The sequence below is a fragment of the Falco rusticolus genome, chromosome 6, assembly GCF_015220075.1.
Source record: "Falco rusticolus isolate bFalRus1 chromosome 6, bFalRus1.pri, whole genome shotgun sequence".
Taxonomy (NCBI): Eukaryota; Metazoa; Chordata; class Aves; order Falconiformes; family Falconidae; genus Falco; species Falco rusticolus.
Window position 1 is genome coordinate 18,181,653 of NC_051192.1, and position 27,905 is coordinate 18,209,557.

At 57.3% G+C, this 27,905-nt stretch overlaps 1 protein-coding gene across 8 annotated transcripts in view; it reads right to left on the reverse strand.

Annotated features, from left to right (window-relative positions):
* Positions 1-49: 49 nt before the first annotated feature.
* PTK2B (protein tyrosine kinase 2 beta) overlaps positions 50-27,905 on the reverse strand; it is a 29,530-nt gene continuing 1,674 nt past the window's right edge. For 2 of the 8 annotated variants that reach the window (XM_037392487.1, XM_037392492.1), the window contains exons 2-31: positions 16,160-16,407; positions 13,969-14,147; positions 13,755-13,842; positions 13,306-13,385; positions 13,050-13,112; positions 12,623-12,677; positions 11,667-11,807; positions 10,622-10,696; positions 10,427-10,528; positions 9,881-9,998; positions 9,615-9,654; positions 9,478-9,524; positions 9,098-9,151; positions 8,635-8,732; positions 8,458-8,542; positions 7,804-7,904; positions 7,592-7,707; positions 7,275-7,375; positions 6,953-7,042; positions 6,203-6,407; positions 5,640-5,748; positions 5,443-5,508; positions 4,628-4,753; positions 3,678-3,824; positions 2,860-2,895; positions 2,539-2,566; positions 2,092-2,147; positions 1,675-1,818; positions 1,207-1,287; positions 50-1,121 (exon numbers count right to left, since the gene is read on the reverse strand). In XM_037392487.1, coding sequence (XP_037248384.1) covers positions 906-1,121; positions 1,207-1,287; positions 1,675-1,818; positions 2,092-2,147; positions 2,539-2,566; positions 2,860-2,895; positions 3,678-3,824; positions 4,628-4,753; positions 5,443-5,508; positions 5,640-5,748; positions 6,203-6,407; positions 6,953-7,042; positions 7,275-7,375; positions 7,592-7,707; positions 7,804-7,904; positions 8,458-8,542; positions 8,635-8,732; positions 9,098-9,151; positions 9,478-9,524; positions 9,615-9,654; positions 9,881-9,998; positions 10,427-10,528; positions 10,622-10,696; positions 11,667-11,807; positions 12,623-12,677; positions 13,050-13,112; positions 13,306-13,385; positions 13,755-13,842; positions 13,969-14,147; positions 16,160-16,366 — 3,054 coding nt within the window. In that variant the 5' untranslated portion in view covers positions 16,367-16,407 and the 3' untranslated portion in view covers positions 50-905. Of the gene's footprint in view, positions 1,122-1,206; positions 1,288-1,674; positions 1,822-2,091; positions 2,148-2,538; positions 2,567-2,859; positions 2,896-3,677; positions 3,825-4,627; positions 4,754-5,442; positions 5,509-5,639; positions 5,749-6,202; positions 6,408-6,952; positions 7,043-7,274; positions 7,376-7,591; positions 7,708-7,803; positions 7,905-8,457; positions 8,543-8,634; positions 8,733-9,097; positions 9,152-9,477; positions 9,525-9,614; positions 9,655-9,880; positions 9,999-10,426; positions 10,529-10,621; positions 10,697-11,666; positions 11,808-12,622; positions 12,678-13,049; positions 13,113-13,305; positions 13,386-13,754; positions 13,843-13,968; positions 14,148-16,159; positions 16,408-27,905 lie in introns of all 8 variants that reach the window. The other 6 variants (XM_037392484.1, XM_037392486.1, XM_037392489.1 and 3 more) reach the window with 5 other exon arrangements.

Sequence of the window (27,905 nt, forward strand, 5' to 3'; positions counted from 1 at the left end):
ACTTGTCCCCACGGTATGGGGGTGACAGGCAAGCACAGGCACAGCAGGACTTGGTGCATTGGTTTATCTCAGCCAGAATGAACAGCATTGTGGGAAGATGCTGGGGAAAAGCCCGAACTGAACGGTTTCCAACTCAAAGCACAAACCGAATAAGAGACTTGGTTTGCCGTCGTGGCTTACACAGAGCAGCTTGGAGAAAACTCAGCTGGAAGAGGCACCGTTCTCCTGGTTTGTGTCACCAAGGGCTGTGGTCCGCAGGGTCCCATACCTCCCTGCGCTCTGCAGGCTCGGGGCTGGGCGCGCTCTGGCCATGAGTGCTGGAACCAGCTCCACTGCGGTGCGCGGACCCGCTTCCCATCGTTAAATAAACTCTTCTATACAATGTACAAGGAAAAGCAAACAGTCCCTCCGGCCACGGCTCCGATGGCTCCTGAGGACCCCTGCATGGCCCCCCGGGATGCCAGCTCCCCCAGCTGCTGTGCCCCCTGGCTCCCAGTGGCGAGGAGCAGGGTCCAGGTCCCCGTCGCGACATGCCGCCCGCGGCCATCTGTCCTCGGAGAGGCTGAGAGACGGACACACAGACCTGCTGGCAGCCAGGGAGCAGGGAGCTGCTGAGCCAGAGGGATCTTCAGCCACCCTCAGGGATGGCCAGGTCCCCCTAGCCCTTTCCAGGGATGAGTCACCAGATGCCTCCCTTCTTCAGAAGACCAACAAGACAATGCTAAAGACACGAGTGGCTGCAGGAGGAGAGGGGACAGGGAGAGCAGAACAGCGAGGCCACGGGAGACACACAAAAGCCAGCTCCTCCGCAACGCTCTCCGCCCATCTCCACCAACCATAGCATGGTGGTCCCTCTCCTCCTCTCCTTCCCCACCCCTTATCCTTCCCTCTTTCCACCCCTACCCTCACTCCAAACACAGCTTCACCAGATTGGCCTGGACCTTGGCTTGGTCCACGGCATCCAGGAGGTTCTTGGCATCCACGGCCAGGGTGTGGGAGGCTGTCAGCATCTGCCGTTTGCACTCCTCACTCAGCGAGGTGACCGCGTTCTGCTGTGCCAGGCGCATCTTGTTGATGAGGTCAGCCAAGTCCTTGTTGAGCAGCTTCTGGGTCCCCTCGATCTGACCACAGCACGCCGGGGTTACACAGATGTACTACCAGCACACGACCCCATGCCAGACCCCTTTCCCTCCTCCCTGGTCCTACCTCGGTGCGGGAGGCAGCGGGCAGGACAGGCAGGATCTCATCGACGCTGCCAATCAGCTTCCGCAGGGACAGGCCCACGTTCTGCGGGGAGGGTGGCAGGGTTAGGATGGAACCAGGTACAGGCACAGGAAAGAGGTGCATGGGAGCAGTCTGTGTTGCTGAGTCAAGGATCCCATCGGGGAGAGGGGCATGGTGGGAGACTCTCCCATCAATGACCCAAGGACCCAACGGAGGAGCAGGGCGTGCTGGAAATGCTCCCACCATTGACCCAAGGACCCAAAGGAAGGAGTGAGACATGTTGGAAACTCTCCCGTCATTGACCCAAGGATCCAAAGGAGGATCTGGGAATGTTGGAGATGGTCCCTTCCTGAGAAGGATGCTTGGTGGGAGACTCAGCAGACTCATTCCCAACTCCTTACCCCATTTGCCATAGAAGGCCTAGTGCTGTCCCCTCCCTGCCCTCCCTACCTTCACCACAAGGATGTACCCCTCTGGGGGCAGGAGGCTGATCTCATTCTTCAGCTGCAGCACAGCCCGCACCAGGTCCATGACATTGCTGTACACCATGTCATCTGTGCGGTCCAGGTTGGCGGTGGGGGCTGGGTGGATGGACTGCTGGAGAAGGGGGGCACAATGGGATCAGGTGAACCAAAGGGGCAAGGAGGGAAAGACCAACACCTATGGGGAGCCCTGGCCAGACCCATTTACCTCCCACCCATGACCCTGATGCTGCTGGGTCTGTCTGACAGCTTTGGGGCCTGGGGGAGTCAGAAAAGTTCCGTTTTGCAGATGCAGAGGGATGATGGAGGTGGAAGAGGAGGAATGAGACTGTGAGATGGAGGAGGAGGACTGGGAACATGGTGGCTTGATCCAAGGAGGTCTTACCTGTGTCCCAAGTCTTGGAGGCTTCTGGGGGGGCCCTGTGAACTCCGCTATGCCATCAATAAGGGAAAGGAAGGAGAGTCACTCCAGCTGCTCCCATGGACACGTAGGCATGCTGCAAGACCCCTAGAACCTGTGCCGCGTCCCACACCACCCTGCAGCTGCATGTCCCACTGTGGCTGAACACCCATGCCAGCGGTGCCACCTCCCCACAGGGTCTGACTCCCTCCGACCCCCATGCCCAAGACAGGCAGACTCCACCCCTAGGGCAGGCAAAGCTGCTCCCCATTATCTGGGATTTCTTTTGTGGAGGATCCCAAAGCCAGGAGGGATACAGCTCTGAGGCTCCTTGCAGCTCAGTGCACAGCTCCCTGCTTGCAGCCCCAAAGTGGGTGCTCCCAGGTGGATGCCATGGGCAGCCCCGCACCCTGTGCAGCCCTGGGCACTCACTGTAATCCGTCTCCTTCTCCGGGAGCAGCTGCAGGGGGAAGAAACAGTGAATGAGAGGCACGAAGTCCTGGCTAGAGGCAGTGAAGAGGGAAGAGGCATCGCCATCCACTCCTGGCGTTCTGGTGGTGAGCTCCACACCACCGGTATTTTACCCCATTAACATTTTCAGATTGATTTTCCCAATGCAAGGGGCATATATATCAATTTATCACCCATCCATGCCAAAACAAATGAGGATCTCCAGACATTCCCAAAAGAAAGACCTCTTGCACCCAAATACACCCTGACCTGGCTTCTCTGGGGCTGGCACCAACCACTCACCGGAGGAATGTTGTTGTTCATAAACACCATTGGATCCTGCAAAGGTGAAGAAGCTTTGTGAGAGGCATAGAAAAAAGGAAAAAGAGAGGAAAAAAGTGCTTTTCCTGATTTCTATGAGACTCCTGAAAGATATCACAGGAATGCATCTCTGCAGGGTCCAGGAATGTGGGAGGGGAAGGGGCTTCATGCCCATTGCTGTCCCATCCCGTCCCGTCCCGTCCCATCCCATCCCATCCCATCCCATCCCATCCCATCCCATCCCATCCCATCCCATCCCATCCCATCCCATCCCATCCCCCTATTCCCACCTGCTCCCCGCCTGCTGCTGGGGCACCAGAAACCTCAAACTGCTGCTTAAAACCCCCGAAGCTTAATTAAAGCAGCTGTTCACCACTCGGCATCCAGCAGCCCCCGGGGGCGAGGGGAGCTGGGCTTTGCTTTACCGACTGCCTGAGCTGATCAAATAAAAGATGTTCAGTCTTCCAAACCTGTCTTACTGCAAGCTGACACATTAATCACAGGTTAGCTATCTCCAGTCCTTATTTCAAAAGCATTACAAAAGCTCATTAAGGCACGATTGCAAGTATTTAAAAACTGCCCAAGTTTCAAAATATTCATTTCAAAATGAAGCAGCTCCATGAGATTTTTACAAGTGTGGAAAATAAAAGGGGTGCAAGAGGTCTGGCTGGTGGAGGAGCTGTTCCTCCAAGGAAAACTGGCTTCTCCAGCCATGAAGAGGTTATTGATGGCTCCAGTGGGTTTTCCTCCACCTTCAAGAGGATGCAAGAGCTGGAAGCCCCCAGCTCGAGGCCACTCACCAGGGACTTCTCCTCCTGTCGCAGCCACTGGTAGTCCTCCACCATCTGCTTCTGCTGCTTGTCCAGGACTTGCCGCATCTTGAGCCTCTCGGTCTCCCAGAGCTTCTGTGCCTCCTCCCTGCTGCTGGGACGAAGGAAATCTTCCTCCTGGTGTGCAGAGCCAGTGGTGACAGGGGGAACTCAGGAACCAGAGCCCTCCCCTGATTTTGGCACGGGAGCCAGAGCCCTGCTCCATGCAGGCAAGCCATGTACCACACCACAAGAGCCATGAACCCCCCAAACTGAATTTGGGGAAGATCTGGGTTTCCAGCAGGGAAGAGGAAACCACCAGCTGGCTCCACATCTCCCACCACCACATCCCAGCACTTTCCATGGGCAGCATGCATGGGCCATCTCAGTGAGTAGCTCATTGTGCCCACAGCATAGATGCAACCAACATCGTGGCTGTGCTGGCACACCAGGCAGATTATCACAGGATATGCAGCAACACCTGGCTCTGCTTTCAGGGCTCGAGTAACCAAGCTCAGGCTGCAAACAGCCACTGGCATTCCAGGCAACAAAACGCCCCAAGGAGCGGGAGCCACCCATGTCCTGCTCATTTTTGGGGACACCATGCCAATCTCTCATCTACCAACATGCCTTCACCAGGATGCGTGTGCAAACGTGCATGGCAGGGAGCTGGAGACATCCCAGAGCCCTTCGCAGTCTTGATCCTTCTAGCCCACAAACAGCACCCATGGGGTGACAGGATTTGGCCCTCCCACAGCTGGGCTGAGAGCAACATTGAGCTTGAAGCGCCAGAGGCAGCAGCACGAAGCAGAGCATGGTGCAGTGAGCATCTCTCCCACCAAGTCCTCGCCTCCTGCGAGGTCCCCAGCATGCCCCAGATGAGGTCACCTGGGACCAGGATGTCCTCTGGATGCCATGGGATGGGGGAATCCCTCTCTTACCCTCATGCTGTGGCGCTTGAAGACGTTGTGGCGGTTGAGCGGCGGGGTGTGCAGGGAGTTGGCTGGAGACTGGTACTCAATGGGACTGGTGAGCGTAGGTGAGCTGGCACACAGACCCTCGGGCACCTGCGGGCAGGTGGGGGTGGGCAGCGGGGCAGTGCAGGCACAAAACAGGGCCACAGGGGGTTAGTGCAGACAGACAGACAGACGGAAAAAGCAGACAACGCAAGGAAAAGTGGCTTTTGCACTGGGAGCAGCCTCTGCCTTCATCCAGGCAGCAGGATTGGGAACTTTCTCCCTGCTCAGCTCTTCCTTGCCCTGAGCATGGGCTTGAGACCTCCTGCGCTGCTGTCTGGACCCTTTCCCAGTCCCAGAAGAGCACCCAAAATAGCTGCTCTTCAGGGTTTCACCCTGATGCTCCAGGGACCAGCACTGGTCCTTGCAGAGGGGATGACCTGTGCTCCTGCAGGGCAGCCACACTCAGCCCAGGTAACACCAGCAAACCCTCTCTCCTCCCAGCTGGGCATGCAAACTGGCTGCTGCCCAGCGTGCAGATCCCCCTTCCCTGGGGTGAAACCCTCTCTGCCAGCTCTGAGTGGTGGACAAAACCCGGGGCAGGAAGGGCAGGGCAGGGCTGAGCCCCGAGCAGTGTGTTGTTCTGCTGGCAAGGCACTGGGAGGCACTTGGTGGTGACATGGAGCACCTTGGAGCCCCCAGAGCCATAAGCACCCCAGAGCTTGAGCTCCAGGCAGGGATTTCTGGCATTGACCCCCTTGCTCAAGTCCCTGTGGGATGCTTTGGCTGTGCAACCTTACCTGGAACTGCAGCTTGGGAGCCAGGAGGTTGCTCTGCGGTGGTGGCTTGTACCTGGGTCTGCTGGGCTGTGGAGGAGGGGGTGGAGGGAGAAATGTCCAGTGGGTGTGAGCCCAGGGAGGTCCCACTGCTGCAGCACCCCTAAGCAGGTCAAGACGGGGAGATGAACCTGCCTGCACAGGCTCTGTCCTCTTCTCACCTTTGGAGGTGGCTCCTGGAAGGACGGTGGTTCCATGATTTTGGGAGGCCGGTGGCGGTTGTTCCTTTCCTGTTCCTTGGCAAGTTCCTTCTCCATCAGGTAAATGTCACTGCAGGGAGACAGAGGGGGACAGCCCCAGGAGGGAGCATTACCACATCTCCCATACCCCAGAGAGTGGGGATGCTTGAGCTGAACGGGCCACGGAAAACATGAGGGAGCAAGGAGGGATGGGAAAGCAAAAGGAAAGGACTGGGAGGACATAGCTTGGTCCTGGTTGGCCAGACCAGCACCACCATGGCTGGCCCCAGTGAGATGTGGGGTCAGGATTCCCCTGCAAGACACCTCCCTGGGAAGCAAAGCATTTCCATTTCAGCCCAGGCACCACCATAACCCCCTCCGAGGGCAGGTGGGCTCAGATGGTCTCAAGCAGCCCTTTGAGTTCGGACTTGGCCAGAAACATCCAGACCCAAAATTTTGCATGGGTTCGTTTTTCTCCTCCACCCACTTGCTCCCCCTCCATCAAACCCCCCAGCCCACCATCAGTCCCTTGCATCCCCACTCACCTTAAGCTGCAAACCAAGTCCTTGAACTTGGGCCTCTCACTGGGGTCATAGTCCCAGCAGCGCGTCATGAGGGTGTAGAGGATGGGTGGGCAGAGGTCCGGCTTGGGCAGGCGGTCACCCCTCTCCAGCACTCCAATCACATCCTTGTTCTCCAGCCAGAAGAAGGGCTGCTTGCCATAGCTCAGGATCTCCCACATGCACACAGCTGTAGGAGCAACATCAGCAACCTTAAATGATGCTAAAGCTACCAGCTGGGGGACCAACCCCTTGTTGGTGTTTTTGGGGACCTGGTGACAGTGCCATGCTTTGTCGTGTGGCACCAGATCACTTGGCTTTCCGGTTGCTGGGTGAAAAAATGCAGAGGGAAGAGCTGCCTGCTCTCCTGGTGAGCTGCAAGGAGCCCAGCTCCTGGTTGCTGCTGGCCATAGGGCTGCTGGGGATGGACAGACAGACAGACCAGAGGCCATGGGGATGGGTAGATAGGCAGTGGGATGCATATTTGCAGGGGGCTGCACATTTAACTCAGCCCCACAACTGTCCTGAATTCACCAGAGGAGGAGAAAGCACCTAATGGTGGTTGAATTGGAGGAAGCCCTGCCCCAGGAGCCCTTCCCTAAGGTGTCTTTCCCCCGGGGCAAGGCTGGGCTAATCGCCCTGCTCCCAAGTAGGATTTGTCCCTGTGCATTAAGATGATGCCACAGGAGGTGGATGAAGCCTGGGACCCCCCTCCATCCCCATTCCACCACGCACCGAACATCCAGACATCGCTGGCCGTTGTGAAGCGGCGGAAGTTGATGGACTCAGGTGACATCCACTTGATGGGGAGACGGGTGATGGACGCTGGAGGGAGACAAGACAGCGGCTGTGCTCACTGAAGGAGGGCAGCGGCAGCCCCGGCGCAGGCAGAGAAGGGCAGCAAGGTCTCACCATGGTCTCTGCCCCAGCCTCTTCCCACCACCCCGTCCTGACATTGCAGGGACCCCCAGCGTGTGCCAGCTTCACTGTCTGAAGAAATCCCTGCTCCACCCTCACAGGGTTGGAATGAGTCCCAACCCCACTGCACAGCTCTTACCTTTGTAGTACTCCTCGTCCTCAATGTACCTGGAGAGCCCAAAGTCTCCCAGCTTCACGCACTCTGGGGAGGCCACCAGGACATTCCTCACGGCAATATCCCTGCAAGGACAGAGACCCTTGGCTGGGGAGAACGGATGAAGAAGGGGTGGAGAAGGAGACCTCACACCTGGACAGCCAGCTCACCTGACTGCAAAAAGGGTCTGCAGCAAAGGATGCTGCCATCCTCCTACTGCCCACCTGCCTGTCCCCACCATGGTCCTGCCTTCCCCTGCCTCTCATGGCATCCTGCCCAGCTCCTTTTCCCTCCTGCCCTACCTGTGCACGCAGTTGATGGCCTCCAGGTAGGCCAGGGCTTTGCTGATCTGCAGGGCGTAGAGGATGAGCGTGGGCACAGTGAGGCAGTGCTTGTTCTGCTCCAGGTATTGCCCCAGCTGCAACAGGACAAGCGAGCGGGGCTCAGGGACCGAGCAGGGGCAGGAAGGGTAGCAGGGGCACGGGATGGGCTCCAGCGCTGGGACCCTGCTCACCTCTCCATAGGGATACAGCTCCATGATGATCCAGGTGGGCTCCTCTTCTGCGATGCCAATGAGTTTCACGATATGGGGGTGGTCCAATTTCTTCATCAGCACTGTGGGGAGACCACGTCAGACACTTGGCAATGGGAGGGGGGTCCCCTCCAGAAGCCCCAACCCCTTTTGGGATATACTAGGCTATCTTTGGTGATTCCTCCTGCTCTGTCTCCAGCTTTGTGACAGAGACCTGCCCCGATACCCCAGGAGAGGCGCTGAGGCTCCTGGTTTCCAGCTCTACATCCAGGTGGTGCCCATCTGCTCTCATACAAGGATTCAGCAGCTTTTCTCCAGCCCCAATCCCCCATCCTAGTATCCATCCCCCCCATAAACTGGGTATTTTGGAGAACAGCCCTGTCACAGGGGTGAAGGCATGGGCCACCTCCCTCCTCCTGCTCTGTCCTGCATTGCAATGGCAATTTGTCCCCAAGCCAGCCTCAGGGGATGCCAGGCGAGGGTTCTGTCTCTAACAGCCCACCACTGCAGTACCACAAACACCACCAGGCCCCCTACATCTGTCCTCTGCCCTGCTATGTAAGCCCCAGGGTGGGGGTTTAGTGGGCTCCGTCCCCCTGCGAAGGGCAGCGTACAGTGTGCCCCCCCCCAGTGCACCTGCTTCGCTCAGGAACTTGTCCTTGTTCTCCAGGCTGCAGTCCTTCTTGCAGGTCTTCACAGCCACACTGATACACTCCCCTTTCTGCAAGGAGAAGGAAGGGGGAGCTGTGTTATCTCGCCCCCCCCCCAACCGCAGAGGAGGCAGGCAGGGCAGGGAGAGGGCAGGATACTCACTGGGGTGGTGTAGATCCCCTCGTACACCTCTCCGAAGAAGCCTTCTCCGAGGATCCTGCCCAACGTGACATCCTCCCGGGAGATCCCATAGTGCTGGACTTCATGGACAGGAGAGCAGGGCAGAGGTGGCAGCACCAGTGGGTGGGAAGCTGCCTGTACCACCGCCCATTCCGTGGGCAGAGCCCCCATGCTAAGTGGGAGATGTTGGCGATCCCTGGGTACCAACCCTCTCCATCACCCCCTTGGCAAGGACCTACAGGTCCTGCCCCGTGGCATGTAGGGTGATCCCAGCTCCTTCAGCCCCTCTGGGGGGTAAGGTGGGCATCACAGTCAAACCTTGTTCCCAGCTTTGAGGGAATTTGTGGGGATGGGGTAGGACATTGGGGTGGGCAGGAGGAGGTGAGACAGCTTCCTTGAGATGTTGGAACATGGGCAAGAGGGCACCCAGGGGGGTGGCACCTACCTCCAGACCTCGGTCTTAAGGACTCATCAGGGATTTCAGCATAAATATCAGAGTCTAGGGCAAGAAGGAGGTTGCAGGCAGGGATTCAGGCAGCTCAGTGGGCAGGGTGAGCATCCTCATGGGGTCCAGCCACCCAGCCCAGAGCAGTGCCCGCAGGGACCATGGCCATCAGGAGCATGTGGAAGGGACCATGGCCATCAGGAGCATGTGGGATGCCAGCCTGGCCCTCCCCCAGGATGCTCAGCTGCATCTTGACCCCCAGCCGAAGGGCTGGGGGTGTCCAGCTCCACAAAACCCTCAAATCCCTTTGTACTGGTGTCCCACAGCCCTGCCTGCATCCCCTGGGAGGAATGAAGAGAGGAGAAGAGCTAAAAACTCACCGATGCTCACGCTGTCCGACAGCATGGACTGCCTCTCCTCCAGGTGCCTGTGGGGTGGAAGGAGGCTGGAGTCAGGGAGTGGGGTTGGGAGGCAGGATGGGGTTCCCAGCCCTGCTCTGGGGCCAGGCACTACTTACGGGGCTGGGATCTGCGGCAGGCTGATCCTCTTCTCCCGCTCTGTGGAGAGGACAGCAGACAGTCATTTCCCAGCAACCTCCATCAGAGCCTAATGGGTGCTGAGGCCCCCCAGTGCCTCACCCACACATGCAGTGAGTTTGGTGGGTCTCAGCTAGGGTCACTCCAAAGCCACGGGTGATGCTGTGGCCATGGAGAGAGCAGAGAAGCGCTCAGAGGGGGCACGGGTGGGGACCCTGCCAGCATCGGTGCTCTCCAGGGTGCTCACCTCTCCTGGGGAAGATGATGAGGGAGGTTTCCAAGTCCCCCTGCAGCCGGCAGTAACCATCGATGAGGTCAGCCATGTTCTCTGCCTCAGCCAGAGAAGCTGTCTTGATAGCGAGGGACTGGGGGAGATGGTAGGGATAGCGGGATGGGTGAGTCCAGAGCTGGGGCTGGGGGATGCTCCCAAGGGGTTCCTCCCCCTTCTCTCCACCTCAGGGTAGCTCAGTGACCACCTCCTTGTTCTGCACTGGATCCCAGTTTCTCCAGCACTGCTGTTCCCAGCACCCCAGGATACCATGGCCAATGTGCCTGGCACCAAACCCTTCCCTTGAGGCAGGGGCACTCCCAGGGGAGCTTGGACCCCCTCTGCTTTGGGGGACAGTCTCCCTTTGGCAAGGGCTGGAGGCAGGAAAACTCTGTCAGTGGAAGTGGAGCCATCCACCAAGTCCTGCATAACCTGAGGGATGCAATGCCACCCCACAGCAAGGTGATCCCCCATGCCACCCACCCCTCCTCCAGCACCTGGGGTACCCCCGCAGTGCATCCTCACCTGGGGGGTGCCGCTGAGCCCCAGCTGCAGCACAGCCCGGCCCTCCTCCACACTAGAGCACTTGATGGACTTGATGTGCTTGAATTCGGCCAAGCACGTGGGCTGGGGAGAGAGGCAGAGCCCCAGCATCAGCCCAACTGATTTAAGAGCACCCGCCCCTCCGTTCTCCATTTAGCACCCAACACATGCCCGTACCTTGGCCTCCTTGCTCGTCATCTGCCGGATGCCCTTGGGTCCGATGACCAGGTCCACTGTGATGTTCCACCCTTGCTGGGGGAGCAGCAGAAGGAGGATGTAAATTTGGGGAGGGGGGTACCCCAGGAGCCAGGTTCTCCCCCTCAACCTGCTGCAACGTGTGAGACACCTCAGGAAAAACCACCTTCCTGGAGGTATTTGGAGACAGGATAGTTTGGAGAGGGGATGGTTGATGGTGCAAGGCAAGGAGCCCAATGTGGGTGCTTTTTCTCCTCCTGGCTCCAGAGGGGTTCCCGGTGCTCCTGGTTTGCCACTTTCTCACTCCAAAAGCATTTGGCAAACTTCAGGCACTGGCTTGCACCCACTGGGCTTGGATCCCTTCGTGTGGAAGGTCCCCAGAGCCCCAGCCATACCCCCAGCCCCTCTCAGTATTCTCCAAAAAGGAGACCCCAGATCCTCCCTCCACTCTAGGGAGGGGGAGAGATGCTCAGCTTCTCATCAGGGAGGTGATGCTGTGGGGCTGCACAGGGGATCTGGGGTTTGTGTCTCCCTTGGGGGAACAGTGAGTGATTTCCAAGCCTTGGAAACCCCCTGCAGGAACTAGTCCAAGCTAGGGGCAGCTGAGTCCCCATCTGAATGCGGGGACCACAGCAGGGAGCAGCCCACAGCAGGGTAGCTTTGTCCGTGCTGCCACTTGCAAGCATCCCCGGTCTGTGCTGCTTAAGTGGTGCCAGGGGATGCTTTGAGTGGCAGCCCTCTGCCCTGCTATGCACAGTTAATTAACAGCTTAAGACTCCTGATGACTCCAGTTGCATCTTTAGCAAGACTTTGCTGGGTTTAAGGGCATGGGAGATGCAGCTTCGAACACCAGCTTGTGATGGAGGTTGTCCTTGCCCTGCAGTGTCCCTCCTCCACACTGCCTGGCACAGTGGCCATAGCCAACACACCTGGCCCCAAAGCAACCTGGGCAGGGGGATGTGCTCCCATCCCATCCCATCCCATCCCAGCCCAGCCCAGCCCAGCCCAGCCAATCCAGAGCACTCACAATGAGCTCGCAGCGATAGCTCTCCTGGTCGATGTTGGCGAAGCTGGAGAGGGTGTGGAGGAACTTGAGGATGCACTCCTCCTCCCGCAGCAGTGCATACTGCTGGAAGGTCTGCTGGATCATCTTCCGAAACTGCTTGGGCTGTGGGCACAGTGGCTGCTAGGAACGCTGCGCACACGCCTGGCGCGCAGAGGGGGTGTGGGGGTGCAGAGGCTGTGAGCTGAGCTTGGACATGTGCACGCACATGGACACAGGCACGCATGCACTCACCTGCAGATATGAATATGCACCCTCACCCGTGTATGTCCACACGTGTGCCATCACGCCTCCATGTGTGTGTGCTCCTTCATATGTACATGAGTGTGGGCAGGTGCGTGTGCACACATATGTGCAAACGCGGCCACGTGTGTGCATGCATACATACATATGCATATAAGTGTGCATGCAGGTGCATCATCACATGTGAGCAGTGAGCATACATATACAACACATACATGTGCACATGCATGCAAATAATGCCTTCACATGTGTAAGCAGACGTGCCTATACATGTGTCTGCAAATCCACCTGCGCACACAGGAGCACACATGGTCCTATATGTGAATGCACACACATGGGCAGATACACCTTCACGAGTGCATGCAAAGCTACAGGAGCAGGGGCAGTTGTGCATGTACATGCATGTGCAAACCCACATGTGCACGCTGGTGCTCTCACCTGGCCCCATATGTGCACATCTACACACATGCACACGGGTGTGTACATGCAGATACGTCGTCCCACATATGAGCACAACCACACGTGCACGCAATTGCAAGCAGATGTGCACACTCGTGCAAATCTACATGTGTGCTTCCATGCACACACATGAGCACCCACAGCCACACCCGTGCATGCTTACGCACCTTGCACCCATGCACCCAGCCCCACTTCACACACCCATACATGGCCCTCACCTTCAGGTTCTCCTGCATCTGGCTGGGGAAGAAAAGGTCCAGACCCACCTCCTTCCTGGAGAGCAGAGAATTCCCCCCATGCACATTAACAGGCCCGCAGGGACCCCGGCTCTGGGGGCTGTGTGGGGGCCTCCCTCGGGAGCTGTAGCCCAGCGGGGGGGTGATGCACCAAGGAAAGTCGGTGCTGAGGGGCAAAGGGGTGCTACTCGGGGAGAAGCCACCCATGCAGCATGGGGTGAAAGGTTTCCATCTCCCTCTCCATGCACCCTCCCCATAAGGAAGGCTGATGGCTGCAGGAGGATGAGGAGCTGCAGGAGGATGATGAAGGCCATCTGCAGAGCTCTGGCCCTTTGGGACTGGCTGGATGGGGTGGGGAATTTGAGGGTAGGGGGGGTTCTGCCCAGCAGGATGGGCTGTGTCTACTTACTCCAGGAACTCAAAGTTGGACTTCTTATCCAGTGCGTTTTGAGGCATGTCCTTATAAAACCTCCTGAGAGAAGGGAGGGACATCAGAGAGCCTCCCTGTGCTCCTGTCCCCCCACCACGTCCCCCCACCAAGGCAAAGAAATAGGTGGAAACTCCTTCTTCCCCTGCAAAACCCTCCATGGCCCCAGACCCTGCTCCCTTGTCCGCCCCAGCCCTCCCGCTGCAGCAGATGAGCTACAACAGACGGAGGCACGTACCTGAGCTCGAGGCAGCCCAGCTGCAGGGCCATGCCTTCGCTCACCTTGCTGGCATAATTCTGCATGTACTCGCTCCGGAGCTGCCGAGGAGAGGCAGGGGTCAGGAGGCGGGGGGGATGCTGGCAAGGGATGCTGGCAGGGGGCACTTGCAGTGTCCACACACTCCTGCATCCTGCACTGGGATGCAGCAGGGGCAGGAGCAGGGTGAAGGGGTTGGGACTGGCTGTCCCTGATGGAGATGCACAGATCCAGGAGCAGGATGGGAGCACAGAGGCTGCCCGTCAGCAGCCCAGGGTAAAGGTAAATGGGCTGCAAGGTCTTGGGGCTCTTGGGAATCATGTTTTCTGGGCTGGAGAGGAGGAAACATCCTCCTAGAGCTGGGGGGTGGGTCAGGGTGGCTGGAGAGCAGACCTGTCTGGGGCTAGGAGACCCCCAGGGCCACTTCTGACCTGCTGGTAGAAGTAGAGCAAGGTGGTCCTGTCCTCTTTGAAGCGTTCCACAAAATCCTCTGGCAGATAGCGGATTTGGAGATCGTACCTGGCAACAGGAAAGCCCCTCAATGAGGACCATGCTGGAGCTTTCCTTCTAATGGGGCTTGGTGGTCCCCATGCCCACCTGGGTTTGGGGACAGAGAGAGATGGACACCACCATCATGAGTCCTACCTCCATTCGGCCTCCAGGTGCAGGCACTCATACTTCTCCTGCACTTCGCCCACCGTTAGGTCCGGGTGCAGCCAGTGGATCTCATCTGACTTCACATGCTTCAGGCGGAGCCCATAGCATTCAGCCAGCTTGATGTCAGGCCCGATGCGGCCGCTCACCAGGATGGATTTGATCACCTCCTGGGGTGAAAAGGAGCAGGGCTGAGACCCCAGCAACACCAGCCAGGCTCCAGATGAGCTTTAGACAGCAGGAAAACAAGGAAGAAATACAACACAACCACAACAGAAATGTTCCTGGAGCAACCACAGCCCCAAACACAGCCACCAGCCCCAGTGGTCTCCAGGTGAAGCCTCCAAAGATGCCTCCAGCTTGCTCTGCAACTACCCACAGCCTGAACATGTCCCATCCAACCTCCTAGATGTATTTTGGTCAGGGATAAAAGCCCAGGTGTGTCTCTTCCACCCTTCCTTATGCTTCAGCTGAGCTACACCCGATGCACGGCATCAGCGGCAAGCAAGCAGCAAAGCAGGCATCACTGCTGCCAGTGAGCTGGCGGTGCAGCTTGTTTCTCTGCTTTCCTCCCCATCGCTGGGGCAGTGCGGGCAGGGAGTCCCCAGGACCTGCCAGGCCTCTGCTCTCTCTCTGCTACCCAACCAGCCAACTAAAACCAGTAGCCAGGGGCAAGATGGCTGAGCTCTCCTTGGTGAGGAGCGGCTGCCTCCAGTTTGCTCCGCTCCTGCATCCTGCTGGCTGTCCTCCCATCCCTGTGTTGGGGACAGCCTGACTGTGGACATTTCGTGGTTTCATTTGCATTCCTCCTCCCCAGCCTGAGGAATCCTTTCCTGCTCCAACCACTTCTCTGAAACTTTCTGCTATGCCCACGACCCCCTCCTGGAGATGGGGAATGGGGACAAACCTGTCCCCCCATCCCTGTGTTGGGGACAGCCTGACTGTGGACATTTCATGGTTTCATTTGCATTCCTCCTCCCCAGCCTGAGGAATCCTTTCCTGCTCCAACCACTTCTCTGAAACTTTCTGCTATGCCCACGACCCCCTCCTGGAGATGGGGAATGGGGACAACCCTGTCCCCCTCCATGTCCTACCAGCTGAGGAAAAACCCCCAGCTCAGCTGTGCTGAGGAACAACCCCCAGCTCAGCTGTATTTTGGTCACCTTTGCGTGACTGTTGCAATGCGCTGTCCCGAGGACTTGCCCCAGGAGAAGGCACAGCATCACCCATTGTCCCCTGGATGTGCATCTCTCCTGGTGGACACCAACCCTGCAGCACCCAAGCACAGAGATGATGCTGGCCAGCACATCCCCAGCATCCACACATCTTCCCTCAGCTAGGAAGCTGCAGGACTCCAGGTAGGAAGGGTGAGGACCACATTTCCCAGCCCAAAGCCACCATGTCCATGATGGAAAGGCACCAATACCACCTTCACTGTCCTCCCACCTCCATGTCCCCACAAGCAAAGGGCAGGAGTTGGGTGCAGAAGTCCTGGAGGGGTGGTAGAAAAGACCTGGATCCTGGCTCACAGGTCAGGCAGGAGAGCAAGAGGTGCTGCTGGCCCCAGAGCTGGGTAACCCCCTGAGATATCTAGGTATGGCAGTCACCCAAGCAGGCAGTGACACTGCGACATGGCCATGGGGAAATATCGAGGGTTTGGGGCTGTGGAGGTCACTGTCCCCCTCACCACCGAAGACCTGCATCTGTGCAGGCCAGAGGGCATGAAGGGAAGGTGGGGCCTCAGCTCCTGCCAGTCCCCAGCCTCGTCCCAGCAGTGTGGGCTGAGCCCCAGTCCTGCAAGGCACCATCATGTCCCACATCCACTTGTCCTTTGGCCTCCTCCCATTGTCCCCTGCACCTGGGGATGTCTTCTCCAGGATGAGATGAACCAGGTCTGGAAAGTCCTCTCTGCTGCCCATGAAGGGGATCAGCAGCCACTCACCAGGGCCAATCCTTGCTGCCAGAACTGGCAGTGGGGCTGATGAGCCCTCACCTTTTCCAAACTCCCCTGTGCTGCCAGAGATAGCCAGATTTTCTCTCCATCCTCCATTTTTTGGTGCTTCTTAGCCACAGGCTCTGAGGGCTACCATGCCATGGGAAAGGGTGGCTGCAAAGGAGCTAGCTACGATGCTGGGTGCACAAAACAGCCCTCCCCTGGCCCATCCTCCCCTGCCCCACATACCCGGATCTCTGTTGTCACAGGACATTTCACCAGCTTGAAGTTCTTGCCCATGTTGAAGCTATTGCTGTAGAAGCAGACCTTGAGGATGCGCATCTCCTCCTTGTCCATCTCCAATGTCCCCATGCTTAGGGTGGCCTCCAGTGTCCCAGCCAGGCTGCGGGACGAGCTGCTCCGTGGGCGACCCAGTGGCTCAGGGATGGCTGACATCCTCACCACACCTGGGGTGCTAGGAGCTGAGCATCCCTTCCCTGCAGGAGACACACTGCATTGGCATGGTGGGGACCCTGGGGATTGGGGGATCATCCTGCAGGGCAGGGAGAGGGCTGGAGGGATGGGAATGGGAAAGGCAGTGGGGACACCCTGGGGCAGGTGGGGAAGGGATGGAGATATGGAGGTGGGTGGAGATGAAGACAAAGAGAGAAAATAAAGAGAGTGTGACAAAGGGTGCCCTCTCCCATCATACACCCCTGGCCATGTATCACCACTGGGTACCACCAGGGCCCTGAGTCCAGCTCCTCCAAGTGACCCTTGTGTCCTTGTCACCTCCAGAGCAATATGTCTGCCTCCTCGGTACCTCCAAAGCAATACCTCTGTGTCCTGGTGACCTCCAGAGAAATACCTCATGTCCCCAGCACCTCCAGAGCAATACCTCTGCGTCCTTGTCACCTCCAGAGCAATACCTCTGTGTCCCCAGCACTCATCATTTTCTTTCCCCCACGAAACCCAGGTGAAGGTTTCAGGCTGCAGCTCCCCAGCACGGATACCTGCAGCTGCAGCTGTGGTTCAACAACGTGATCTCCCAAGTGAGCTGAATTTAGCAGACAGCTTTGCAAAAAAAACCAAGTAAGAAGCAAAATGGGGCAAGCAAGACAGGTTCCTTTTCCCCTGGAAATGCAATACTGATTTATATTGATTTGCTCTTTTATTTTTAGAGGGGATAAAACCCAGAAGCCTGCTCAATGTCATTTGAGCCAGAAGGGAAGTGGCTTGAGTTCTCCCTTCGCTGAGAAAAACATTTAATGGGATATGTGGGTCTTGGGTGATCTGAATGGATCTGAAATTTTCCTCTTTGCATGGCTTTTGGTTTGCAAGCTGGGCAGGGCTGGCACAGAAGAGGGTTTGTTCTGGGTTGCTTTCTCCGCCTCTCTGGACATGCACCTGGGCTGAGGCTGGGCAAACTCAGCTCACCTAAGTCCCCAGGAACAAAAGTGTTTGCTTAGCTTGGCCACCAGCTTCCCAGGAAAGCATGGAGCTTTGCAAGGAGCCTAAGCAAGCAAAAAACACAGCCAACACAGCCAGATGCATGGGACAAATTCAGGTTTGAAAAAAGCTGCTCCAAACTGCATCTTTCTGGGGCATGAAATAAGAAAAAACATGGAAGTTCATCCATTAGGCTGCTTCTGAGCTGCAGCCCCATCTGAACTCGGGCCTCAAGTTACTGTTTAAACAGCCGAGAAGCTATGTGCAAACTGGAGTGTTGCAGGATTCATGTGTGTCATTCTGGCTCTGCAACACGGGAAGGTCCCGGCATGGCCCTGGCGGGGCTCCTGGCAGGGCTGGAGAGGCAGAGTGAGAGGCTGTGGTACCTGGAGGGTGTCCCCAGTGCTGCCACGTGAAGGCAAGTGAAGGAGCAGACCTGGAAGATACTGGAAGGAAGGGGTGGGGGGTGTGGGACCGGCTGCGGGACATCACATACATCCCCATGCATGGAGCTGAGGGTCCCACTCTCTCCACAATACCCACAGGGTAACGCAGGCGAGACAACCACTGAAACGGTAGCAGCGTGGACCAGAGCATCCCTTGTCCCACCTGGAGCACTGCTGCTGGCTGCTGCCTCAGCACTGGAGCAGACGGGGAGTGCTCACGCAGAACCTGGCAGCACCAGCCTGGGGTGGAGGCGGCGAGGATGGGCTGTGTCCCCCTCGCAGGGCTCGAGGCAGGCTCTGCCCTACGCGACAACCCTGAACTGCAGGGCCAGCCTGCAGCCATCCCCCTGTCCCCAGCATCTGCAAAACCAAGTGCCTATGGGGGAGCAGAACATGCAGCCAGGAGCTGCCGGCAGGAACCCTTCCCAGTGCTGGCTGCCGAGGTTTTCTCTCCCCAGGCCCCCATTTCCCCTTCCCCGCTGGGATTTGCACCATCATTTGCACAGTGCTCAGAGGCAGCTCCACTGTAATTACAAACCTGCGCAAGCTTGCCCGCTGGTGGGACGCTGTGTGCAGCCTCCTGTGAGCTTCGTCTTTTTAAAGCAACTCTCCTGAGTCACTGGACTAAAAATAAGAGTGGTGTAGCCTGGCACTTTCAGGTCCATACAAAGGGTTTTGTTGCCAGCGGTGCAATGCATGGACAGCTCAGATTTTGTTTTCCAGGTTTCTCCAAGAGAACAGGGAAAGAGGTTCTGCATCTCTGCGGCTGTGATGGAGCATTGCTACAACAGCGATGGGATGCTGGGATGTTAACCTTGGACCTGAGCAAGGCAGCGGTGCTGAACTGGGCACCCTCACCTCCGGCACAGGCCAGCAGCAAGTCCAGCCACACCAATGGGCACATGCACATGAGCTCACATGCATTTTTCACATCAGGTTTTGAGGTTTTTTTCTTTCTTTCACAAAAGTGCTCAGGCTGCACAGACAGGCTCTCACAGCAGCCCACATCCTTTGCAGAACACCCTTATGGACAGCTCTCTGCAGGTGATGGACCTTAGCCAGGTCCCCTTCTCATGTGGGCTGCAAGGGTTGACCAAAGCGGGGACAACCAGGGCAGCCCCCTCGCCCTCTCGTCCTGTCTCTGGCCATGCCAGAGAAGCCAAGGCCATCCCTGCAGGTGATACCATAGATGCTACATGCCTGAGCAACGCCAGCCTGCAGACCATATCTGTGTCATGTCTGTCCAGCACCATGCTGTGCTGGATTAGTGTTTCCTGCTCAACCACGCTCAGCCAGCATCAGGGTCAAGCAAAATCAGCAGCTCTCCTTGTCCCACCTCTGCAGCAGGTGCAAAAGCTTTGCTTCAGGCTTTGCTACAGCTCTCACTGCTCTGCAGAAGAGGCTGGTGCTCAAAGAAATATCTAAGATAAAGATCTCTTTCACTAAATAGCTAAAACCTGAACCCTGTGTCCCCTGGGTTTGGGAGGGACCCTCCCAGCGTGGAGATGATGGCCCAAGCCAGGCCTCAGGGAGAGGAAGCTCAGCTCTCAGTGGAGAAGGGCAATGGCTGACTTGGGAAGTATTGCTGGCATTTCTCAGGGCCCCCAAAATTACTTCGCTTTGGCTCTTTTTTCCCCCCACTTTTCATTTTCTGCTTTCTTCCTCCAGCCCCATTCCCATGACACATGCCCTCATACTCTCACTGAGCCCACGGGCCGGGACCAGGGCTGGCTGTCCCTTCTGTGTCCCTACCCTGATAAGCAATGCTGCTGGGGAGTGAGATGCAGAGATCACCCTGCAGAGCATCCTGCTGCCCTTGCACAGCACCTCTGACCATCATGGCCAGAGGCGGACAAGGCTGGAGGCAGCTAGCACGAACAAGGGCACATCCCGCGTTTCAACACCCCCCGAAACCCAGCACAGGCATGAGGGATGGCTCTGTCCCTCCAACTGAGCGCTCCGGGGTCTTGCAGCCCCTGCTTGGGTGATGCCCATATGAAATAAAGCCAGGAAGTGCAGTGAAGGCAGTGCCTGCACCCTGCCTGCACCGCGGCCATGCAGCATCCATAGGCACATCCCCACAGCATCAGGGGCACATCCCCAGGGCCATCTGGCTGGAGGGGATGTGTCCTATATGGACCTGGCTGCTTAGCTTCAGAGGTGGGGAAGGGGCCCTGGCCACAGCCTGAGCCCCTTGTACCTCCACCCCTGCCCACTCGCCTTCCCTCCAGCATGAGGACATGTCCCATGGGAGCCCAGCTCTGTCCCCAGCAGGGATGTGTGACACAGCTCCAGTCGGGCATCATGGGGATAGAGGAACCCACAAAACAAAATCAAGAGCTTTGCACCACTGCCACCAACATCCCCTCACCGGAGCCTCCATGTCCCTCCCCAGCAGCCCTTCATCACCTCCTGCTGTGAGTGACACCCCAAAAGGTCCCGTGGTGCCTCGGAGCCACCTCCCACCCTGGCACAGTCCCAGACCAGGAAGTTTTTCCAGTCAGTCCCACAGTCCTAGAAAAGTTTGGTGCCCCTGTTGCCGTTTGCTCCAGCCCTAGCCCAAACCCTAGACACACCTGGGATGACAGCCACAGAGACAGAGCAAAACCCCACCAAGCCCCTTCCCCAACCCAGTGTGATGAGTTTGCAAGTGCTCAGCCCTCCACCCACCTCCTTCAGGTGAGGGTCTCGGTCCCACCCTTGCACCCCAAGCACCCAGGGAATGGGGAGCAGGAAGCAAGCAGCACTTACGGAGAGGCAGCCATCCCCTCCGTCCCCACGCCGAGCCTGTGCTGACGGAGCTGGTGCTTCCTGCTGCGGCTAACAAGTGTGCGCAGAGGCGTTTGCAAAGCACCCAGGCAGGCAGGGCCCACGCGCAGGCACACTCACGCACGTGCTCAAGCGGCTGCTCGAGCCTGTCATACAGATGGGGAAACTGAGGCACGGCCCAGCCAGCCTGGGAGACCAGCTGGGGTGAGCTTAGCGTGGGGCGGCAGATGCAGGCAGAGAAGGCGGCTCACATCCCCCTCCTCTGCAAAGCCCAAAGCCCAGGTCCCACTGAGCGATACCACAATCCCAAAACACTTGTGCTGGGGGTGGGGGAATCCGACCTGAGGACCCTGCAGGAAGCAGGGGATGGGGACAACGGTAACACGTGACTTATCCCGGCTGCCCAGGAGGGTCTCCAGCTGCCAGACTGGCTGGTGGGCAACATCATCTCTCACACTGGGACCCAGCACAACCCACCCCGAACCATCCTGCCCCTTCTCTTGGCGGCTGCCAAGTTGGATCCTGGCTCCATCCAAGGAAAAGCCCCAGGAGCAACCCCACACCCATGGTCCCTTCTCAGCACGGGGACCCCAGCCCAGCCTGAGTCACCCTGGGGAGCAGGGTTCCCAGCAGGCAGGGCTGCTCTGCTCCAGGCCCTTCCCCTACCTATCTATGCAGGTATTTAAATGACTCATTACTTTATTGCTGGGTTTCCCCGGGGGAACAGACAAGCTCTCACCCTATTCGGCACCTAAAGCATCACCCTCCAGCCCTGCTTCGGCACTGAAACCAGTGAGTTTCCACCATATAACTGGGAGCGGGGCTGGGTGCTCTCCAAGAGATCACCCGCAGTGGCCTGACCACCCCCCACACTCCCAACCTTATCTCTCATTACTTGTATCTACCCCCAGTCTGCCTTGCCCAGCTCCCATCCATCACTCCAGCCCTGTCCCCAGCGGGCAGGGGGAGCAGGATCCCGGCTAGGTACGGATGGCTGGCAAGACAAAACCACAGCATGTGGCCTCAGGATGCTGTTGGGACCTCTGTGGTGGCTGGGAGCTGAGCTCCAGCCAGATACAAGCCCCTGCCATGGGGTGTAATGTTGGTTGTCCTCCCATGCCCGTGCCGCAGCCTGCTTGACCGCAGCCCCACTGCCTTGCACATCTCATCCCCATCCTTCATCCCCTCCACTCCTGATCCTGCCCACCCAGGGCATCTCTCCCCTTTCCTACCAGCGAGGGTTCATCCTTGCAGGATTTCACACCAGCTGGACCCTGGCACATCCCTGGCACACGCACGACTCTGCCAGCTTGGCAGCAGGACGCAATGGACCTTGGAGGTGGGATGGTAGCGGGTTACTGTGGTCCAGTGGTGGGAGCTGGCTCGGGGGCACAGTCCTGCTGCCCCTTTTGTGCCCCCCTCCCCCTTTCCCTGGGGCAGGCTGGGGATCAAGGGCTCCTCACGTGATGTCCCCGCAGAGGAAGCCTGTGTTTCGCAAAGCAAAGGAAATGACACAGGCTTCAGCCATCGAGGACAAGCTGCCTGAGAGGAGGGTTGGAGCAGGTGCATCTCCCCCTGCACCCCATCACTCCCCGTATCCCATGTCCCAGCCCAATGCTGCAACTGTGACCTGCACCAGAACAGCCGGTGGGACGACCAGTACCGGCGACGTGCTCCTGGGGAATTAGAAATAACACCCGGAGAGCTGCCGTCAAAGCCCACGCGCAGCAGCTCAGCTGGAGGGAGTGACTCAGGCACGGAGAAAAGATCTCTGTGTTCCCAGTGCAGAGCAGCACTGTTTATCTGGAGCTGGGGATGGGACGAGGCAAGACCATCTGGGGAGGAACGGCTCACCAAGAGGTGGGGACGGTGGCTCTGCCGGCGGCTGCTCAACGAGAGAGAGCAGGCTGCTGGCACGCTAGTCCCTGAGGTGCCAGGATGCATCAGGATGCTGGTGCAAGGTTCCCCATGAGGATGCACTGGGGAGGGGGGCTCAGGGACCCTCAGCCCCATTTTTTTTTGCTGTGGCCAATGCGGTGCCTGGTCCTGAAGACAAAATATCCCCCCTGAGCCCCTGCTAACTGCTCCAAGCCACCTCCTCCCCAGGCAGGGGAGACCTTCAGCCATCCCCCAAGCATTTCGTGAGCTCTGTTGCTACACAGAGGTCACAGCATCCTCCTCCAGAGCAGATCGCCTGGATCACAGATGCAAGGTTTGCTACAACCATCCCTTCTGGTCTCCACCCTGATGGAGGTCTTCCTGCCAAAACTGCCTGAGCATTGCCCCTTGGCTGTGACAGAGACATTGCCTTCTCCGCACTGCTCCAACTAGAAGCAACTCCACAGCTGCAGGGGGAAAAGCCACTCCCCGAGCAGCTCCAGGCTTTTCAGGAGGAGGGGTTCACCCTAAGTCCCTCATTTTTTATGCCAGGAGAGAAACAACTCCCACCTGAGCCAGCAAAGCTGCATATTTATACTTCCCTACCTGCTGCCTGCAGCTGCCAGACACAAAAACGATCATGGACCATCTCTGAGATCTGATTTCCAGCCCTTCCTACTAAGGGATGGAGGTCCCCTACCTATGATCCTGTATCACAGTGGTCATCCTGGGGCTCCCATTCATTCTTACAATTAATTAATGGAATTATCACTTGGTACATGGCTTTTTTTTCTTGTACATCCACAACTAAAAATGGGACCAACACTGCTCCGGCCAAGAACAATGAGACTGTGGTGTAAGGAAAAGGGTCAAATGTACCAATAGCTGGGAAAAGCTCCCAAAATCAGGTGGGAGGTGTGGGGGGGGTAGGGTGCTCTGAAAACCCTTGAGGGCAGTTGTAAGGGGGACGCTGGAGATGCTTCTTGCTCTGGAATGATGCAGGTGGATGGGACTGAGACAGCATCCTCAGGCCATGGGGCTGGAGTGGGCTGGTAGGGCTCAACCCCACCAAACCAAACCACCCAAGCTCAAGCGATGCTGTCAGGGCTTAAAATAACCCATGAGCAGCACTCAAAGCCTCCCCTCAGGGAGGGGGAACAGCTTCCCAGGAACAGGGTGGGCGTATTTCCCAATAACCTTTCTGTGGGAGAAGGAAGAGGAGCGGGCAAGGGCTTGCAGCATAATTTTTGGCACAGTGGGAAGTGTGCTGGCGGTGGGTCCTGGTCGCTAAGCATCCTGGTCGCCAGGCAACACGTGAGGATCATGGGAGATGCTGCTACTGCTTTGTTTGGGGAAGGGAAAGGAAAATAGAGGGTCTGACGCAGAAACAGGGAGAATGCCCTGCTATGGCACGAGGCTGAGAGGGAGCTGGCACCAGTAGGATGTGGCTGGCATCACCGCACCGAGGTACCTGTCAGGGTCCCTCCTGCAGGCAAGGCATCCGTTTCTGGATGCTTACACTAATTCCACTTATATTCACCTTGGCCTTTATGAAGAAAACTCATCTTCTCCAAAACTCTGGGCTACATTGTGGCTTTTTTGACAGAAATTTCCCGGGGGGGTGCCAAGCCACAGCATCTCCAGCACAAACCCGAGCCCTTCTCCCAGCACCAACAAGGAATTCAAGCTCCAGCCACTTCTCCACAACCTGAACAAGCTCTTGGCTGTGGTCACACTGCGTGGTGATGACCTCCCCGGGCAAAGAACACCAAACATCAGCTCAGAAGTGACCCCCAAATCTGGTTTCAAAAGTCATTTTCCTTTCCAAACTGCTGGGCTCCACCACCGAGACCTCTCAAATAAGCTTGGTAGGTTCATTAGTCGGTCCCACGCCACCCATTACATTATCTAGTCCTGTCCTCACTGGCTGCAGCACAGCTTTACAGCCGCCCCTCTGGTCAGGCTCTCTTAAAGATGAGCAGTCCCAGCACACTCGGCTGGGTTTGCAAAATGTGGGACGTTTGCGTTTCCCTGGGGAACTCGGCTGAGTTTCAGGAAAATTAATTGCTGTCATTTGATTAAGCATTTTATTTTGGCGCTCGTCAATCATTTCTAGCGTGCGCTATCGTACTGCTGCACAGGCTTACACAAGACCAGCTCATCGCTAAACTGGAAGTTTTTTACCCTTTGCAAAGTTTTCATCCTTTTTCTCAGAGAGATAAACATTTGAAATATAAGTTTAAAAAATTAAATAAGGCAAATGACCCTCTGAGGTGCCTTCAAATCTCTGCCTGCCTGGCCTGAGCTGCAGATGCACCAGCTCAGGCCAAAACATGATGTTTATTCCCCTTGAACTTCCTCAAATTGGGTGATTTCTTAACTTTTTTCAGTGTGAGGTCCCTAGCTTTTGACCTTGAGGTTTTCTTTTGATTTGGGCCCAGGAGTGCAGGTCCCAGCAGAGGGAAAGGCAGCTGCATTTCACATTACCTGGCTCTGCGCAGGGTCAGGGCAGCAATGCTCACGCCTATAGAGCAGAGCCGGTTGAGCATCCCATGCTATCTCTGCAAGAGGAAGGGTTTGGGGATGCGGGGTGGAATTTCCCATCTGAAATCCCTCTGTGCTTCAGCCTTTGGAGATATAAACCAGGCAGCAAAATGCCCCGATTTCTGCCAGGTGGAAATTCCCCATTTGCTGGAAGCAGCCCCAGCTGGGCCCCATGGGGACACACCAGATCCTGGCAACACAGGCAGGTATTTTCCCTCTGGCTGTAGTGGCAGAGGGAGGTGAAGGCAATCTCCCTCCTCCTCCTCCTCTGCAGTGTGCCCTGCTGTGGGTCACAGCAGCGAGCGGAGCCCAGAGAAGCACCCCCCAGCCCTGCAGCCTGGCTCCCCCCAGCCTGCCACCCAGCCTTCCCCTGCTTTAACCCAGCAGCCGCAACACCCGGCTGCAACGGGGGAAGGAACAGCCTCCAGCTGCAGGGCAGGCAGAGCCCACTGAACAGCCCTGCGAAGGGAAGAGGTGCTTTCCTTCAGGTAGGGCTGCAGGGGGTATAGCTGGGCAGGGGGAGCGGGTTGTGCAGCATGGCGGGTCGTGCAGCGGTGGCTGGTTGTGCGGAACGGTGCAGTGTGCAGCATGGCAGGGCATGCAGTGCAGTTAGGTGTGCAACGTAGTTAGGCATGCAGCGTGGCAAGGTATGCAATGTGGTTAGGCATGCAGCGTGGCAAGGTATGCAACATGTCTGGGTGTGCAGCATGGCACAGTGTGCAGCACAGCCGGGTGTGCAGCACAGCCGGGTGTGCAGCACAGCCGGGTGTGCAGCATGGCAGGGTGTGCAGCTGTGGCACAGTGTGCTGCATGGCTGGGAATTCAGCAGGGCACACTGTGCAGCATGGCACACTGTGCTGCATGGCAGGGTGTGCAGCATGGCAGGGTGTGCAGCTGTGGCACAGTGTGCTGCATGGCTGGGAATGCAGCATAGCTGGATGTGCAGTGTAGCAGGTTGTGCAAGACAGCATGGTGTGCAGCATGGCAAGTGTGCAGCATGGCTGGGTGTGCAGCAGCTTGCACAAGGCTCAGAGGCAGAGCACACCAGGCAAACCTTGCTGGAGCCAGCTTAGGACATAAGGCTGAGATCAGGTTGCCTGTGGCAAGCTCTTGCCCATGGCAGCACTCTTTCTGAAATGGAAGTTTATCAAATCTGCATGAGTAATTGCATCGGATGGAGGCTGGAAGAGCAGAGCTGGGAGCCAAGTGGGGCAGGTAGCAGGACTCCCTGCCAGGCAGGGGTGAGGGCAGGGAGCAGGCAGAGCTCTCCTGCATCAATTAACAGGGCCAAGATGCTGAAAACCTCCATGGAAATCACCTCCCCGGGACAGGGCACCACTGTGCAACTTTCCAGTCTAAGGAGCGAAGTGAACACTTTCAGGCCACCGTTTTCAGGTTCTGCCTGGGATAAAATAACCGCACCTTAAAAACATCTGGCTTTTTTTTTTCCCCCCCAAGGAGAGCCCTGTTTGTGCCTTCAAGGGGCTTTTTGCTCAGACAAACTGTAGCCTCAGGGAGAGATGGAGCAGCCACTGCTGCGCTGCCTGCCTCCGACTCTGCAGCACTTCCTTCTCTCTGTGGCGCCTTCCTGCACAGCCGGGCCATCCCAGTTCAGCCCAGTGTACCAGCTAGCCTGCCTTGCTGGTGGCTGTAGCTGAGGAGAAGCCTCCCCCCACTCCGGGATGTGGCTGCTGGGTTTTTCCCTGCGGAAACCAGAGTTCTGCTAAAAATATTTTTTTAGCTGTTTTTTAACACGAAACATAGCAAACAGCCCCAAAACGAAAAGACCAAGAGTCCTCTGAGGTTTCCCCAGGGGCTGATGCGAGCCGCATCTCCAACATGTCCTGTTCCTGTTCCCTCTTTGAAGATGCTTCCCCAAACAGCTGTGTGGCCTTGCTGCAATGCCACTGCAGCCACCAGCACTGTCCCTCCCTGCCCCACAGGAGCTCTGTCTGGCCAGCCAGCCCCATCCCAGGGGGAAACACAGCCAAGCCAGAAGGATTGCCACTCCTCCAGAGGATTTTCCAAGAGAAAAGTCTGGTTTTACTCCCCGTGGTTCCTTAAGGAAAGGTCTCCCCGTGATTTTTGTGCTGGGCACCTCAGGCTTTACCCCTCCTGCAGGCCAGGATGCCTTGGTGGAGGAGATACGGGTATCACATGGGGTCTGCCACCATTACAAATTGAAATACATGCACAAGGCTTTGCGTGAAAGGTTCCCAGCTCTGTCTACCCCTCATGAGTAATAACTCTGCCAGGGAAAAAGCAAAATGATTCAGATGCTGCTTTCCCAGCCCCCAGCGCCTGGAAAAGCCTTTATGCTGAATATTAATAAAAGCTGAGCACAAACACATGAAAATGCAGAGCTTGGGGACAGGGGCACTTGTACCCCTGCACGCCAGACCTATGTGTGCCCTTGCACACACGTGTGTGTGTGTCTTACTAGCATGTGCAAAGCATCACTGGCAAAGGTGAGGATGTGTTTCCCATGCACACACACCACTGTGCACTGTCTGTGCATCCCTACCCATCTTTTGCAGACACTGGGGAGCGTGCAGCTCCTGTCCCCTGTGGCCACTGCTACCGGTGGCACTGCCGCCCCACACTGCACTCCATGTCCCCCTGCTCTCTAATGCCCATGGCTCTCCAGACACGTGCAGCCTGCTCCCTCACAGCTCTTCTCACAGTGACTCTCACCTATGCCCTTGCAGGTAAGGCTGAGAGCTGTAAATCAGGCTGTGGACCTGAATCCAAAGGACAATCAGCATCCCAGGGCTGCCCTTCCCTGCCTAGCACTGGGAAGCTTGTGGGTGCCTGGTTTTGGCCCCTGCTATGAGACTCTGTCACCCACAGCACCACAGAGGCAAACTCACAGCATCCTCCCTGCCTTCAACAGGTGGGTGATGCCAGCG